This window comes from Micropterus salmoides, unplaced genomic scaffold, assembly GCF_014851395.1.
Source record: "Micropterus salmoides isolate LMB-PRFRI ecotype aquatic unplaced genomic scaffold, ASM1485139v1 Ms_hic_scaffold_15, whole genome shotgun sequence".
NCBI lineage: Eukaryota > Metazoa > Chordata > Actinopteri > Centrarchiformes > Centrarchidae > Micropterus > Micropterus salmoides.
In genome coordinates, this window is record NW_024040596.1 from 2,717,537 (window position 1) to 2,734,269 (window position 16,733).

The following is a 16,733-nucleotide window of genomic DNA, read 5'->3' on the forward strand; positions in this document are numbered from 1 at the left end:
TTTCATTGTGGTGTCGACGCAAAGGCGTCTCTCTGTGTTGACGAGTGGTGGCTGGACGTAAGGGCTCAGATTAGGAGTGTGATGATACACATGCATGATGGACAATATTGGCTTCACCTGAACAAGACGAGAAGCTAATTTAATATTTAATTCTTTTCAGGAAATATTCACTGCTGAAATAAATGGGAGTTTTGTGCATTGAACAGTTCATTGCCTTACAATACATTTTATTATGCAGCAAATAAACCTTTCTCCAAGCATTTTTATTAATTATTTAACATATCATACAGCTTTAAGAACGTCCCCAGCATCCTCAGTGTAACTGACAGTGATTAGACGACAGGAACAATAGCGTCTGATTTAATTTATTAGGATCCCCGCTGGCTTCATCTGAACAAACGATTCGCTTCCCTCCCTCCTTCCCCTTTTATTCATTTCTTCTTTACGCGTCATATTTATTAAAGTTCATTTAATTTAACAGTAAAGTTGTTAAACTACATAAACAGCTTAATTCTTTTTGATGTTTTAAAATCTTTCTTCTTGAGATGTTTACAGTTGAGCTGTGGCTTCCTCACACCTTCCTTTCCTTCCTTCCTCGAAGTTTCCCCGACTACTGGACCAGCTAGCTCCTCCTCCACTGCCCCTAACTCCTCCCCCTCCCCGACTCCTTCCTCCTTCTCCTCCTCTTCCTCCACCGCAACCTTAACACAACCCAACGCACCCTTGCCACCAAACTCCCCCTCACAACACGCTGACTCGTCTCCTCAACCAAACTCGCAATCAAACGCACCCGCCAACCCTTCCCCGCCGTCTGACCCCGCCCCCAGCACGCCAGAGGTCCAGTCAGGTGTTCTGCCTGAAGAGCTGTCTCCTCTCCTCCCTCCTGCCCCACCTCCTCCACTCTCCTCCTCCTCCTCCTCATCATCACCTGCCGAAGGTGAGTTTCTGCGACGTCCACCTCCATCGCCAGCCTCGCCCTCCCCTCCCCTCCTCCTCCATCCATTCTCCATTTTTCCTTCTCAGAAAGGGAACAATCGATCAGGAAGCTCTGTCATCAGGTCGTTTACACGTGTGCTGCTGATCTGCTGCAACTTCACTTTAATTATCAATAATTAGTTATTGTTCTGCGACGTTCACTTTGTCACTAGAGCTGCAAGTTTTAGTGTCATTGTCAATTAATCTGCTGATTATTTTCTCAGTTGATCGATTAGCCGTTTGGCTGTAATGTCAGCTCAGATGTTCTGTTTACTGTCAGAGGATCAAACAAACCAGAAAATATTCACATTTAAGAAGCTAAAATTAAAGAACACAGCTGCCGATTTAATTTAATAGTTGACAACTAATCGATTCCTTGTTGCAGCTTAGTTGTTACTATAGTTATCACAGGCCAAGCATCAATATGTGGAGAAATAAAATGTGCAAATTCTGGATATTAGATTCATTAAATTACGTTTAATCAATAACGAGGCACCAAAAAGGATGTATTTTATAAATTAATATTCAAAATTTTTTTGTTTTCCTAATTGTAATGTAGCTGGATCGGGCTGTCAATAAGATTATTTTCACTGTTGATTAGTCTGCTGATTATTTTCTCCAATAATCAATTTTTATTATTATTAATCAGTTTTTTTTGTTTAATGTAAAATAAACAAAGTGACGCTTCAGATGTTTTGTCAGAGCAGCAGATCCAAACCCAAAAAATTAAATATATATATTAGTATTTTAATATTTATATATTTTATGTTTTATATTTAATTCACTTAAGCTAATTCCTTGTATGTGTCAACCTGCTTCAGCTGCTAAACTTTCACATGATCATTAATATCAATGCTCGACTAATGATTTTCACTCACGCTGTGCGAGTAATTTATATTAATTTGTAATCATACAGAAGGGAGGTGGTTCTCATGTTGCCTATTTAATTTAATTTCTACAAATACAACCCCAATTCCAATGAAGTTGGGACGTAAATAAAACCAGAATACATTAATTTGTAGATCCTTTTCGACCTAATATTCAATTTAACACACCACAATGATATTTAATGTTCAAACTGATAAACTTTATTGTTTTTTGCAAATCGTCACTCGCTTTGAATTTGATACCTGCAACATGTTCCACAGAAGTGGGACAGGGGCCAAAACAGACTGGGAAAGTTGAGGAATGCTCCAAAAACAGCTGTTTGGAAGATTCCCCAGGCGAACAGGTTAATTGGAAACAGGCGAGTGTCGTGATTGGGTGTAAAAGGCTTCACAAGCAAGGACGGGGTGAGGTTCACCACTTTGTGAACAACAACAGTTTAAGAACAATGTTCCTCAGCGTACAGCTGCAAGGAGATTTCATCATCCACGGTTCATAATATCATCAAAAGATTCAGAGAATCTGGAGAAATCAACAATCAATCAATGGAAAACCAACATTGAATGCTCGTGACCTTCGACCCCTGCATTAAAAACCATCAATGTGTAAAAGATATTACCACATGGGCTCAGGAACACTTCAGGAAACCTTTGTCACGCCATCCTACAGAAACGCTGTACTTGGCGATAAAGCGGATTCTGAGATATTTAGTTTATAGTGACATATAACAGAAAAGCAGCAGAACCTCACATTTGAGAAACTGCAACCAGAGAATATTTAACATTTTTAATTAATTTTAATGTGATCGATTAATCAGATAATCATTCCAGCTCTATTTCCAATCAAGCTAACGAATGTCTCCTCAGATCGCCGACCTCTCCTCGCTCAGAGATGAACCGTCAGGTAGCAGCTTCTCATGTTGAGCCGGGTCGGACTGGCTGATTGATCAGCTGATTAACATGAACGCTGTAAATAACTTCGCTCACAGACTAAAATAAAACAGTTGTTGAGGCAGCGTGCTCTCTGCAGGCCTCAGGCGTCCACAGCACAGCTGTTAGAGGCACCAGGTGAGTCTCCTGTGTAAAGTCAGCAGGCTGCAGCTGTTATTTTATTTAACAGTTCATATTTCTGCTGTGAACATTAATCAGGCTCAAAGATGTTTCTGCCGTCTCTCCTGCAGTCTCAGATCATCTTACTTATGTTATTTTGTAAATGTAGTTACGTTCAGATGTTGAAAGCTGAACATAAGAAGATAAAAAGGATTCAGACTGAATAAAATGCTGCTGAGCTGCAGCCCTCAAGGTCTGATTTCATGCTTTGCGTTCAGGTCTGCTTTGCTTTTATTTTTAGGACACAAACATTCACCCTCCTGCACACACGGTGTCTTTCTGCCTCGACTCTTCGGCTAGTTGTTCATCTTTGCATCCTGCTTTCACGTTCGTTTTTTGGTTCACTGTCAGATATAAGCGTTCTGGCATTCTGTCTGTCGCGGTATCGTTTTTTTGGAACCAGACGTGACCATATTTGGGCGAGAGGGTAGCTTGGTTAACAAGCTGCATCTGTAATTCATGATCAGCTTGTAGCCCCGCCCTAAAGCCTCCCCTGCTTCCTGGTCTCTGTTCCTCTAAATGGGACCATAATTTACTAAATGAACATCACGCTGTGTTGAAGAAGACTTGAAACCAGCGACTGAGACCATAAACTCATCAGGGAAGTGTTTACTGAGGGAATAAATCAGCTGACAAGTAGAAACATTTTCTCACAGACTTCTTTCTGCCCCCTGCTGGCTGCCAGAGAGGACGCAGGTTTAGGTAACTTCAGCTCTGGCTTCACTTTTTAGACCCGAAGGTTCCTGCTTGAATAAAACAGGGTACATAAACCAGTTTGTCTTTTATATTCAGTAGTTTTTAATCACCTTGAGGCCTCGAAGGAAAGTCTAAGTGTTTCCTTTCTATCCATTCAACCAACTGCACTTCATCTCCTCACTTCTCCAAAATGTTAAAAGCAGCCTCGTTGCTAATTTCCATCAAAACATTTTGATTTGTTACAAGTCCTGAACTGGATTCACCTGGTTTCCACCTCTCTCTCTCTCTGCTGTCTCAGGCCCTTTCGTCCCTCAGTTCTACAGTATGAACCGGCCTCAGCCTCGGCAGCAGGCTCAACAGGTGGGGGGGTCTCTGCCGTACCGCCGCCCCCCTCTGTGACCGGTCAGCCGATCTCTACAGAGAACCAGGTCAACGGTGGTCCCTACTACAACCAAAGCCCAGGTATGCAGTCAGAGCCGTCTGATGAAGACACTGAAGTGAGCACGAGACATTTCCGCCCAGACTGACTGTGATTCTGATCATTAGTGGAATAAAAAAGCTTAAGTATGTTAATGATCTCTGTGTGTGTTGGCAGCCTCCCCCCCGCCCCCCTCGCTCCTCCAGTTCACTCCTCAGCTCCCTCTGATGGGTTTCGTCGCTCGAGTTCAGGAGTCCAGTGAGTAGAAAAGTGCTCTGCATGTGCACGTTTGTGTCTGGATGCAGCTTCCTTTGTGTGACTTATGTGTCACCTATTAAATCAGATCGCACAGTAAAACGTGGATTTTAACGATAAGAATTTCGATTGGTACAGCTTTGACTGACACAGATGTTTGTTCTCAGTTGCCTTGTGTTTTTATGTTATTACGTAAACTGTGCAGAAGGTTTTAGGTGTGAGGGACCTGCTGGAATTGGATGTTTAACTTGTAGTTCGGTTCATTTGGTCCAGACACAGGGAAAAAATGGATCTATCGTTGCCTTCTGGTCCATTTCTGCCTATACAGAGTGTTTATAAGATCACTTTGGTGCCAGTTCACAGCCAGAAGACGGATTCAGTAGAAGTTTATATTTTGAATTCATGCTACAATCTCGGGTCTACTATAATAAAATCTTGCGGTTGGTAGCCGGGGACACAAACTCGCCAGTTCATGTTCAGCAGGCTGCAGATATTTGCTGATTGTCGCACAAAACTGCCGGTATAAACATGTTGGTGCTGCCATCTACAGGCAAGGAAAGTATTAGGTGCAGCGTCACCTTGTCATGTGACAGGAAACCCTCACAGGAGCGAGGCGGCTGCAGTTTTCTGCGTCCGGCGACCGCAGCTGCTTTTCTCCGGCTGCCCCTGGTCGGAACCACCTGATCTCGCTGCATTTGCAAAGGCACTGTCCTAGAGCCCGACCGATATGGGATTTTTGAGTCCGATACCGATTTCGATATGAGATTTTTAAAATCCGATATATCGGCCGATATTGTTTTTTTCCCCCTTATTTTAAGAAACAGATGACATAAACAAAGATTATCCCTAAAATGTTGTTATGTTGACACCTCACCAAGATACCCTGACATAATGCAGTATAAAAACAAACTTTTTTTATTGTTATAAATAGTACTTTGAACTAAAGCACAACAAAATATATCCAGGTTTTAATGAATAAGAGTCAAATAAAACTGTACTACTACTAATGAACTTTAAAGTAAATAGTGTATTGTGGGGCCCGGAAAACAGAAACTATAAAAATGACCCATATACTACTGCTGCTATTACTACAAATAATACAATACATCATATCTAACTCTGCTGAATGTGTAGAATCAGCAGGAAAATCTGATGAAAAGTACCAGCCCAGTAGACCTTTACGTAGGCGGAACCAGACCGACCCCGGGGCCCGCGGGAGGCACTAATGTGAAGCGGCAGCTAGAATCACTTTATAAACTCTGCGTGTTTCTGTGTTTATTTACTTTCTCATTTTCACATATGCCCCACCTCCAGTCTCAGACGCCCCTCCTCCCCCTCACCCGGCCGCAGAGAACCAATCGGGTCCAGAGGAGCCCCCGTCTACTCCGCAGCCATTGGAGGATGAACATGAGGAGGAGGAGGAGGACTCGGCAGTGGTGGAGTACAACGACCCGTATGCTGAAGAAGACCCACCGTGGGCCCCCAGAAACTACCTGGAGAAAGGTACGCCTCAGAAACAAGTTCTCCCTGAAAGCCTGTTTACTTATTAAGATCATTTGAATAATGGACGACGAGCCACCGTTAAATATTTAAATTCTTCAAAGTAAACAGTTTATTTTATATATAGACATAATGCAATAAACTAAAAGATAATGGAAGTACATTCGTTTGTTTATTTTATCTTGGATATCGTTTCATGATCGCAGCCCTGTGGTCAGCCTTGGTGTTAATGCATCACGTGTTTACCGTCATTCAAACTGCTGCATTTGTGTTTTTGTTTGTTTACACAGTTTAACTTGAAGGTTACAGAAGATCTTTTGGGTTTCTCTGTTTTTCCATGATGTTTAAAGCACCTGAGGAAAAAATGTTTTCTGTGTTTATTATGTTCTGTGCACTAATAAGGTGGCTCTCAAAGTGGGGTCCGGGGACCCCCAGGGGTCCTTGAGGGGGTTTCAGGGGGTCCCCTGCAAAAAGGGGAATCATTTATTTTCACTATAATTTAATCCATAAGTATCAAAGTGACTGGATTTCGTGACCAAAGTAGCTATAAAAAAATAAAAACTTACCAGATGGGGGTCCGCGGTCTACTTTGTGTCCGTTTAGGGGTCCTTGGCGTGAAAAAGTTTGAGAACCACTGCACTAATGACATTTCAAAACATTACAACAGATTTTACTGAAATAACAGAGCAAAATAAAGGTGTCGTCTTTAGACTTTTAAAACTGACATAACAGTTCAGCTTCTTCAAATTCACGCCGTTGACCTTGGATAGCGAGCCGAGGTGACCACTGAGTGAACGGATAGTCCGAAATGGAGGAAGCTCATCAGCTGACCGTCGTCATCCAGGTTTATTGAACCTCCTCGTGGTTTGTTGACAGTTAAGAGGAAGAAGTCATTGGTACAAATGCATCCAGCTGCAGTAGTTCAGACTCTAAAGCGTGCGGGTGTGTCCCGGGAGCCCTGCCGTTTAACAGTAATAATGTTTTTCTGCGTTTGTCGCCCTCCAGTGGTGGCCATCTACGACTACACAGCCGACAAGGAGGACGAGCTGTCGTTCCAGGAAGGAGCGATCATCTACGTGATCAAGAAGAACGAGGACGGGTGGTTTGAAGGAGTGATGAGCGCGACCACCGGCCTCTTCCCCGGAAACTACGTGGAGTCCATCATGCACTACGCCGACTGAGGAAACAGAAGTTTTTATTTTCTTTGTGTGTCCAGTCGCTCCTCTTCCGTCTGCGGACGGGCGTCGCCTCGCTCGTTCGGGTCCAGTTCAGTTTCTCGGATCTGAACCAGAAGGGAAAAGACGACCCGGTTCCATTTTTTGTTTTTGGTTCCTTTTAGATTCACGCTAACCAATCACAAGCCAGTCAGAGCGTGGGAACAAAAAAACACTAACATTTTATTTGATGGAGATTCTCCTCCTGACTGAGCTACATCCGTCTCTTTCTACCCATAAGGCCTTGCACTTAGGGGTTCTCCAATAAGTATTAATACGTTTGTCTTCATGTTGTTATTCGGTGCAGCCAAAGTTTGACGGTCAGGGAGGACGTGAGTTTTCTTCTGATCACATGAAAAGTATTTGAAGATCCCGACGTAACAAGTTTGTTTTCCTGAAACCTTGAGATTCCTCAGCTACATAAAGAAATCTCCCTCCCTCTTCATGAGGACTGTATTTAACTACAAATTAGAGATACTTGAGTATTTTCTACTCCGCCACATCTCAGAGGGACAGAAATGTTCAGCAGGTGGTTAGAAAATATCTGCGCCTGTCTGGCTAAGACAGGACGCAGTGAGTGTTTAAGAAGTTTAACTTCTCATTGTGAAATTACTTTTGTCGTCTTCAGCACTTTATTTGGTGCAATTGTAGAATAGAAATTTAATGCTAGCAGGAAAACAAATCTTGTTCAGGTCATGATTTAATTTTTTTTTTGTGATCACAAGAATAGAAGATAACTGATATTGTACACTACAGATTGTCCTCTGTGGGCTTCCGTAGTTGGTTCTGCCCCCCCCCTCTCTCGTCCCGACCCTCCCACAGAGCACACTCGCAGCCAAGACTTGAGATTATTTGTATGAAGGAACTGTCACATGACATATTTTGGGATCCGATCCCAGAGTGAACAGACAGAATGAAAGGAAGCTGAAGCCACTTTTGCACTAAACACTAAATCTCCTCTCTTGAAGCTCACCTCTCTGTCGGGAGCTTTTACAGACCGGCTAAGTTTTAGCACCAGAAGCTAAGCTCCGTAAACACGCCCAGCCCTCCAAATCTCTCTGAGAGAGAATCTGACATTATTTCTGGACAGAAGAGAGTTCAGGGTTCAAACACTTCGAACTGGCCCAAAAGTCTCAGAGATGCATTTTCTAATCCTGCTTTTAGGACAAAGAGCATTCAGTTTTATTTATCTAGCTTTTCAAACAGAGCAGGTCCAGACTGAACTCTTTGTAATATTAACAGACTTCTTCCACTTTTTAAATAATCTTCATCCTCACCTGCTTTTGTTTCACTGATAAAATAAATCAATGTGTTTGTGTCCGTCCGTTAGTGTTCCACAGGACACAGAACAGCTGACCTGAAACACGTCTGCTGCTCAGTGAAGAAGATTTAGATTTCATCACCTTTTGAAGGACAGTTCAGGTTTTTCAACCGGCCCTCGTTCTTATTTTTTGTAGCTGCGTCACGTTTGAAACTATTCATGCACCTGAAATTTAACAGTCTAAAAGTTTGGACGAGGAATCAAAGATGAGCGATTTTTAAAAAAAGGTTCCCTGTGGAGAAGTTTTCACGCACACATGCATGTGATGTGTTCACATTCCCGCCAGTGGTTTCACAGTATTCCTCTGATCTACAGGCAGCAGCAACACGCCAGGGCATGACTCAAATACAAATCACGTTTCTTGTGCTCACAGAGTCTCTGTTGAAAACACTCCCACACTTCAGATGATGTGCGTGAGGTTTCACTGCTTTAACCTGGTGCAGGACTTCACTGCGACGCGCAACCTTATGCAAATCATCGTATTTTGGTAATCGATGAGTCGCCCCAGACCTGCAACTAACTAACACGGAGGGAGCCTAACAATGCAGATTTCAAAATACAAATGGGCTTTGCAAATGTTTCATGAGGACGGAAATGCATTTAGCACTTTTGTTAGACCTCAGCACAGGTGCAGCTCCAAGTGTTCGGACTCTAGATACGGTAAAGTCGTATAGATTGTGATGACATGCGGTTCGGACCTTCATGCCCCCCTCAGGATGAAGCGTATTAACGTTGGTGATCGTTTCCTAACACACTCACACAAGATGGTGAACATTTAAAAACTGAGACCATAAATACTGACGTGTAACTAAAACATATTAGTAGACTCAGATCAGGTTGAGGTCTTCCTCTGGACAGCCAGGGAGCAGTTCACACCAGACTCCCCCCGTAAACTGAAGCGTTTAACGTGAGCTCCCCTGCCCTGTCTCATCCCGGACCCCTTTGTGGTTTTGCTGCCTCGTTGTGTCCCGTTAGTGAAGTGAATACCAAACCGCCCCGGTGGAGATTTTGGACCTGTCGCCCGTTCTGAAGTTGACGGTGTGTTTTACCTGCATGCCTGATTATATAACGATGTTTTCTATTTTTTTTCTTCTTCTATAGTTTCACCAACTTGCTTGATTCTGTTGATCAGCTGGAGGTCGTGACGTTCGTGGTCGGTGCTTTATTCCTGTGTGTTTGGACTCCAGACTGACTCTCAGATGGTGGATATTCTTGTGCCATATATCCAGGTGTGAATGCAGGTGTGTGAGAAACCGTGTGATCCTTGTGGACTGACGTGACCGTGAGAACCGTGTTTTCTGGGTGTGTTATTTAAAAGGCGTTTTACCACGAAAACCAGAGTGTGCCAAATTAATAGAGCGCCTAAGCCCCTCCCCTTCCTGTGGAGCACCGTGGGACCTTTTTTCAGTCACATTTGATCAGCGATCCTTGAGATCTGGATCAAACGTGTGACGCTGTGGTTTCTGGCGTGCTGGCTCCTAAACATTTAGGCGCGCTCTGGTTTTTGTTTGCCTGCAGTATCCCTTTAAATGGCGTCGAGTGAGATGATCTGTGAAATGTTTCAGACGGCTTCTCCAGGCCGTTCTTTCTCCCTGCAGATCTTTTAAACCTCTGACTTCAGACCCAGTCCAACAAAGTCTTAACAAATCTGGTATCAGCAAAGAGCCGTGCAGCATTCAGGTGGTTAAAAACAACGGATATATCAGAGCCTTCTGGGAAAACTTTGTCTTTTACTTCTTTGAATGAAAAACAAGTCATTTATTTTGCTTGCACACGTTAATAAGAGACGAAAGCTCTCGTAGTTCTTGCTGTAAACCCTCCTCAGTGTCTTCCTGGTAGAACGTGACGCCTGGAGAAGCTTTCTGGTTTTCCAAAGTGAAAGCACATCCCTGTTTTTGTAAGAAAGTAAATGTTTTAACAGCCTGCCTGTGTTACTGTCTCTTATTTCGTCTCAGTGGGTTTTCTAACACACTTTGACATTTATTTTGTCCTTAAACAGACATTTAATTGAAATATTAGAACAAGATTAATCACTGATAATTTATACTTTAAGATACTTGTTCTTGTGTTAATACTCAGTTTGCTTTTTAGAAATAAGGATTTTTAAAATTTTTATTTAATTCAGAATTATTGGGAAACAAACATCTAAATATTAAATGCGTTATAAGTTTTTTAAATCAGTTTTTATTTAAGTTTGCAACAAGTTCAAAAGTAGAAAAAGTTTAGCACTAGGAGGGAATAATGTTCTATATAAAAATGTTAAATACAAATAAAGCTGGTATAGTTTTAATTTCCTTTTGCTTTGGAGAGTGTTGAATAGAAAACATTTATCATTTGAAGTGAAGTTTTTTATGTGTATTGATGGAAATGAAATTTGGCTTTTATGATTAATCAACTGTTTTATCTTCTCAGAGACCAAACAATAAATTTTTCCAAAGTAAAACAAAACTTTCATCAGTATTTTCAGAAATACACAACCGGTCAGTAGATTTAGAACAGCCAACATCTAAATAGTTCAAGTGAAAAACCTTAAATGGTCCCAAAGTAAGCAGCAAAAGTTAAAAACATTTCACAGAAACAGAAATTTTCAGATCTAAAATACATTAAATGAAGGAGTTTTGTTCATTATTTCTCTGTAGGATCAACCGACGACCAGCGGGTCTGTTTTCCTTCATTAATATTATAAATAATATATATAATTTAGTCAAAATAAAGCTTCTGAGGGTGAATTAGCAGGCAGCTCCAAGGTGTTTACTGTAGAAATGTGTTTAACTTCCTTCCACTGCTGCAGAATAATTAGATGTTAACTCAGTATTAATCCCTGTAAATTGTAAATCTCTGGAATTTACATTATTTCTGACCTAAACTTTGTCTTTACCTTCGCTGGTTATTCTGCGGCAGTGGAAGGAAATGAAAGAAAAATTAAAACCCGTACAGTAAAGTACATTTTCCTATACTTTCATACTTTTACATGTTCGATGCAGTACTTTCTGTATTTTTACAGTGAGGTGTCAGTACTTTTACTGAAGTATACCACCATCCACCTCTGACTGACAGAGACTTTTCATTCCCAAAACTTTATTAAAACAACGGTGTATTAACAGACACACCAATGCAGCGAAACCACAGAAACAAATAAATATAAAAATAGATAAATAATGTTTCTATAATAAGTATTGGATGTACTTCAAGCTTTTTTTATGTTTTTTTAAACTCTTAAAAATAGAAAAATATAGGTTTTTGTAAACTTTATTGACAAAGCGAAACACCGTGAAGACATCGCAAGGGCTTGTGGGTAAAGAGAAGAGCTAGTTAGCCCGTGTAGTTTTCCACTATTTCCAGGTCAGTTTTATCTTTAAGTGGTGTTTTTATGTGTAGCAGGTTTAGCTGCCGCAGATTTTAAGTAAGTAAGAGGTTTGTTCGTCTTTCTGGAGACAAGAATCCGGTTTGTGAGGAAGTTAAACCTCAGCGTGTACAACTACAGGTCCCACAATGCACCGCGGCCCGACGGTTCAAATCAGAATTTAAACGGCTAATGCAGCAGGCGTGTGTTAGCAGTCCGACGACACTTCGCAATATCGGGACATTTGGCTCGGTTTGAGAGTTTCTGGCTCTGTAAGACTCTTATGCTGGTACCGACCCGGTCAGACTGGACTCTGCCGGCCGGACTCTCCCGTTTGGACCATGACTCCGCCGGTTCTTGTCAGTTAGCGCTGCTGTGCTAAGCTAACTCGTTGCTAGCTGGTGACTTTCAGACTTGTATTTGTCCTCTGCTTCAAACATGAATTAACTTCTCTCGGTTTATCACGGGGATGCTTTGTTCGCTGTATTGACCGACAGTCTTAAACTAGTCCCGGATCTCCACGGAACCATGACCCTGGCCCCGAAGGAGCTGTCCAACCTGCTGAGCATCATCTCGGAGGAGGCTTGCACCAACACCTTCGAGAGCCTCTCCACACACTTCCACCACTACTTCGGGAAGGCGGAGCACTTCAGGGTGGGTTCGGTTCTGGTCATGCTGCTCCAGCAGCCGGACCTGCTGCCCAGCTCCCCGCAGCGGCTCACGGCTCTCTACCTGCTCTGGGAGATGTACCGCACCGAGCCGCTGGCCGCGAACCCGTTCGCCGCCGTGTTCGCCCACCTGCTGAACCCCGCACCTGCGGGGGAGGAGCCGGAGAAGCTGCTGTCAGGTACGTGTTTGTTATTCAAGGATTTATTCATCTGTAATGCCAAGACGGAGCGACCGAATCACAGCTTCCGATTAGGAAGTTAAGCGGAAAGTTCAGGGAAACTCAGGTCCAGATCAGAAACCACTTTACTTAGAGCTGTCAGGTCCGGACTAGATTCATCCAGAGAGGCTAAAGTTTCTTTAAAACACAGTTTCAGATTTATGAAACCTTCATTCTACTTGTGAAAATGCAAAAAAGGGACTATTTATATGGTTGTTTCTTATGTAGACCACATTAGACCAGGTCCAGATCAGAAGCCACTTTACTTACCTTCATTCTACTTGTGAAAATGCAGGAAATTGCAATTTCACTGTTTTTTTTAAATTTTTTTAAGAAATGTAGACCACATTAGACCAGGTCCGGACTAGATTGATCCAGAGAGGTTAAAGTTTCTTTAAAACACAGTTTCAGATTTATGAAACCTTCATTCTACTTGTGAAAATGCAAAAAAGGGACGATTTATATGTTTGTTTCTTATGTAGACCACATTAGACCAGGTCCACATACAGCTGTCCGATCCGGACTAGATTGAACCAGAGAGGTTACAGTTTCTTTAAAACAAAGGTTCAGATTTAGGAAACCTTTATTCTACTTGTGAAAATGCAAAAAAGGGACTATTTATGGTTGTTTCTTATGTAGACCACATTAGACCAGGTCCAGATCAGAAACCACTTTACTTAGAGCTGTCAGGTCTGGACTAGATTGTTCCAGAGAGGCTACAGTTTCTTTAAAACACAGTTTCAGATTTATGAAACCTTCATTCTACTTGTGAAAATGCAAAAAAAGGACGATTTATATGTTTGTTTCTTATGTAGACCACATTAGACCAGGTCCAGATCAGAAACCACTATCCCTGGAGCTGTCAGGTCTGGACTAGATTGTTCCAGAGAGGCTACAGTTTCTTTAAAACACAGTTTCAGGAGTGAAACCTCTATTCTATTTGTGAATTTGCAACAAAATGGTGATCTATATGGTCTAATTTGGTCCTTTTTTGCATTTTCACAATCAGAATAAAGGTTCCACAAATCTGAAACTATATTTGTGGACGGATGCATCAGCTGGCTGTGTGCTTCACTGGCCGTCTCTCTGAGCTAGATCAAACAAATGATTCCTCATTGATATGTAAGCAATATTCATAGTGGTGAAATAAACTAAAGCGGAGCTGTCGCCGCAGCGGCCGCCATCTACAGGACCTAGAGAAACGAGGACCGTCACGTAGTATCGGTTCTCGTGACGTCCCTGTGTCATGTGACCCCTCCAGGCTTCCTGCCTCCCATCACCCAGCCCGAGAAGTTCTTCCTGTCCCAGCTGATGTTGGCGCCGCCCAGGGATCTGTTCAAGAAGACGCCCCGACAGGTGTCCTGCATGGACGCCGGCAACATGCCCCAGTCCATCGACATCAGTGGGCTGCAGCTCGCCTTAGCAGGTCAGTCCACACCGACGTTTATCCCGTCTTCAGAGAACTTTAAATGTCTGCTGTTCAGAGATTTATGAAGCGCAGGCCGCGTCCACCTGCCCTCATTTCTTTCTTTACTGACTGAAGTCTGTCTGTTTTTCAGAGCGTCAGTCAGAGCTGCCCACGCAGAGTAAAGCCAGCTTCCCCAGCATCCTCAACGACCCCGATCCGGACTCGTCCAACTCGGGATTCGACAGCTCAGTGGCGAATCAGATCATAGAGTCTCTGGTCACGGGGCCCCGCCCTCCGCTGGAGAGTGAGTGTGTTTTGACGCCATTGTTGTTTTTAAATGTGTAGAAAACGGAACCGAGTCGGAGGTCGTGTCCAGCGCAGGAACTTTCCCAGGGGACTTAGGAGATTTATTGAGGAACTGGGCCTCTAAACCAGAACCAGTTCCTCTGTGATGCAACTGTAACATTAATTAAAATGAAGAAGTGAAATGAAAGTTCAGCTTCAGTTTAAAAGGGAGAGACAGAGAGAGTATGACTGATCAGCTGAGAGGAAGGAGGGAAAACCTTGTTTGCGGTTTTCCTCACAGTACATCGTCCTTCTTCTCCCGGTCTGCTGACTGGAAGGAACCAAGACCTGCAGCCACTTTAGAGTCCATGTTAAGAGAAGTTACAAAGACTCGGTTTAGACCTGCTCTGTATGAAAAGAGACCCAACAGTTCCCGCCACGAGCAAACACTGGGCCACGGTGGCGAAGAAAACCCTCAAGTCCTTGTATCATAAAAAGTGGCTCACGGCGAACGCCTCCGCCATGCTCCTCCTTCCTGCAGCCTGCTAACACATCACCGGTTGTCCAGCCGCAGATCCTTCGACACAGGTCACGTTAGGGTCGATTTGCTGAGCTAAAGAAGCCAAAGGTGACTCAAAACAGGTCTTAAAATAAAAAAAAGGGAAATTAAGTTTACTGTAGGTATTAAATTTGTTGATGGTGCGTTTACAGCGGCCCGCCATAAAACATCTAGCGTGTATTTGTTTGACCTCATGAATAGATCTTCTATGTTCCATTGGCTGCATCATATTAAATGTATCATAAATCATATTAAAAAAGTGCTGGTTTTACAGTCCTGCGTAGGGTCTACGTCACATTTATGAGGAGGTGCACGCCAGAACACGCCCCCCTACGCAGAGGCCACGCCCTCGATTCGACGCAGGAGTATAAATTACACTTTCCTCCTTTCTGTTATTTTAGTAGTTTATATGAAGTTCAACATTGCATGAGTTCACAAACGGACACGATCAGTTCATTAAAAAACGAGCGTTCACACCTGAACCTGGCTCCTTTATTTGCATAACAGACGCATACAGACAGAAGCACTTGGCGGCGAGAACTGTTTGGACGTTAATTCACAAGAGACTAAAATAAATACGAGCTACGGGGGATGTCCGTCCTAACAGCCTGTCCGCCCCTTCCCTCCCTCCGTCCTCAGGTCACTTCCGCCCCGAGTTCATCCGGCCGCCGCCTCCTCTGCACTTGTGCGAGGACGAGCTGGCGTGGCTGAACCCCACCGAGCCGGATCACAGCATCCAGTGGGATCGCTCCATGTGTGTGAAGAACAGCACCGGCGTGGAGATCAAACGCATCATGTCCAAGGCCTTCAAGAGCCCGCTGTCGGCCCAGCAGCAGTCCCAGGTGAGTACGCTCCGAAGCGACGGCGCCGCGGCGTCCCGACGAGGGGAAGCGTAGCCCGGAGGTCTCTTCGTACTGTAACTAAGTCTCTGTGTCCGTCCAGCTGCTGGCTGAGCTGGAGAAGGACCCGAAGCTGGTCTATCACATCGGCCTGTCCCCGGCGAAGCTCCCCGACCTGGTGGAGAACAACCCGCTGGTGGCCATCGAGATGCTGCTGAAGCTGATGCAGAGCAGCCAGATCACAGAGTATTTCTCAGTGCTGGTCAACATGGACATGTCGCTGCACTCCATGGAGGTGGTGAACAGGTGAGGCTCGCGCTGTCGGGGGGGGGGGCGGCCTCGTGTGAAGTGGATTAATTTATAAGAAAGAAGAGAACAGCTTCAAACCAGACCTCACCAGCTGCTGTTTGTCTTCTGCTTACTTTAAGTTAGATTAATAACAAAAACGTGTTGATTCTCTAAAACGGCTGCTGCACAGGGCGGGACACTGAAGTCTGTTCTTCTTTCAGCGTTGATTATTTTATCGGTTATTGTTGCTTCCTCAGGTTGACCACAGCCGTCGACTTGCCTCCAGAGTTTATCCACCTCTACATCTCCAACTGCATCTCCACCTGTGAGCAAATCAAAGACAAATACATGCAGGTACAGAACATTTGAAGAATAACGAGCAACCTCGCTCTGCACTTTATCAGAGCTGCTGAAGTGTGTAGATCTGTGGTGAGATTTCAGTTTTCTTGTCTCGTCTGAAACTTACAGCAGAGATATTCTGAATTCTAATTAAATGATGACGTTAGTCTGGTAATATTCTGCCTTTTCTCTGCACCTGTCAGAGGACACAGATCTGTGGGGGAGACACGAGCAGAAAAGCTGCTGAAACACAGGAGCTGTTCATAGTTTAAGGAAAACGCTCCCTTAGAGGGCAAAAAAAGACGTTATTTTCTGCACGTGACACACTTTGTTACTTTGAGCTTGTTACTTTTGCAAACTGCTTGATGGTTGTGTAATCGAGGAGGAGACGAGCCGGGGCTGTGAGGTGAGGG

The 16,733-nt window shown here is 43.6% G+C and overlaps 1 protein-coding gene and 1 pseudogene across 1 annotated transcript; both read left to right on the forward strand.

The window, feature by feature from the left end:
- The window catches only part of LOC119903785, a 236,697-nt pseudogene extending 226,401 nt beyond the window's left edge, over window positions 1-10,296 (forward strand).
- Window positions 10,297-11,698: 1,402 nt separating this feature from the next.
- LOC119903790 (CCR4-NOT transcription complex subunit 11-like) lies at window positions 11,699-16,486 on the forward strand. Its single transcript, XM_038720030.1, has 6 exons — window positions 11,699-12,563; window positions 13,864-14,028; window positions 14,162-14,314; window positions 15,494-15,696; window positions 15,797-15,999; window positions 16,239-16,486. Exons 1-6 carry the CDS (start codon window positions 12,245-12,247, stop codon window positions 16,348-16,350), a joined length of 1,155 nt encoding a protein of 384 aa, XP_038575958.1. The 5' UTR covers window positions 11,699-12,244; the 3' UTR covers window positions 16,351-16,486.
- Window positions 16,487-16,733: the final 247 nt, after the last annotated feature.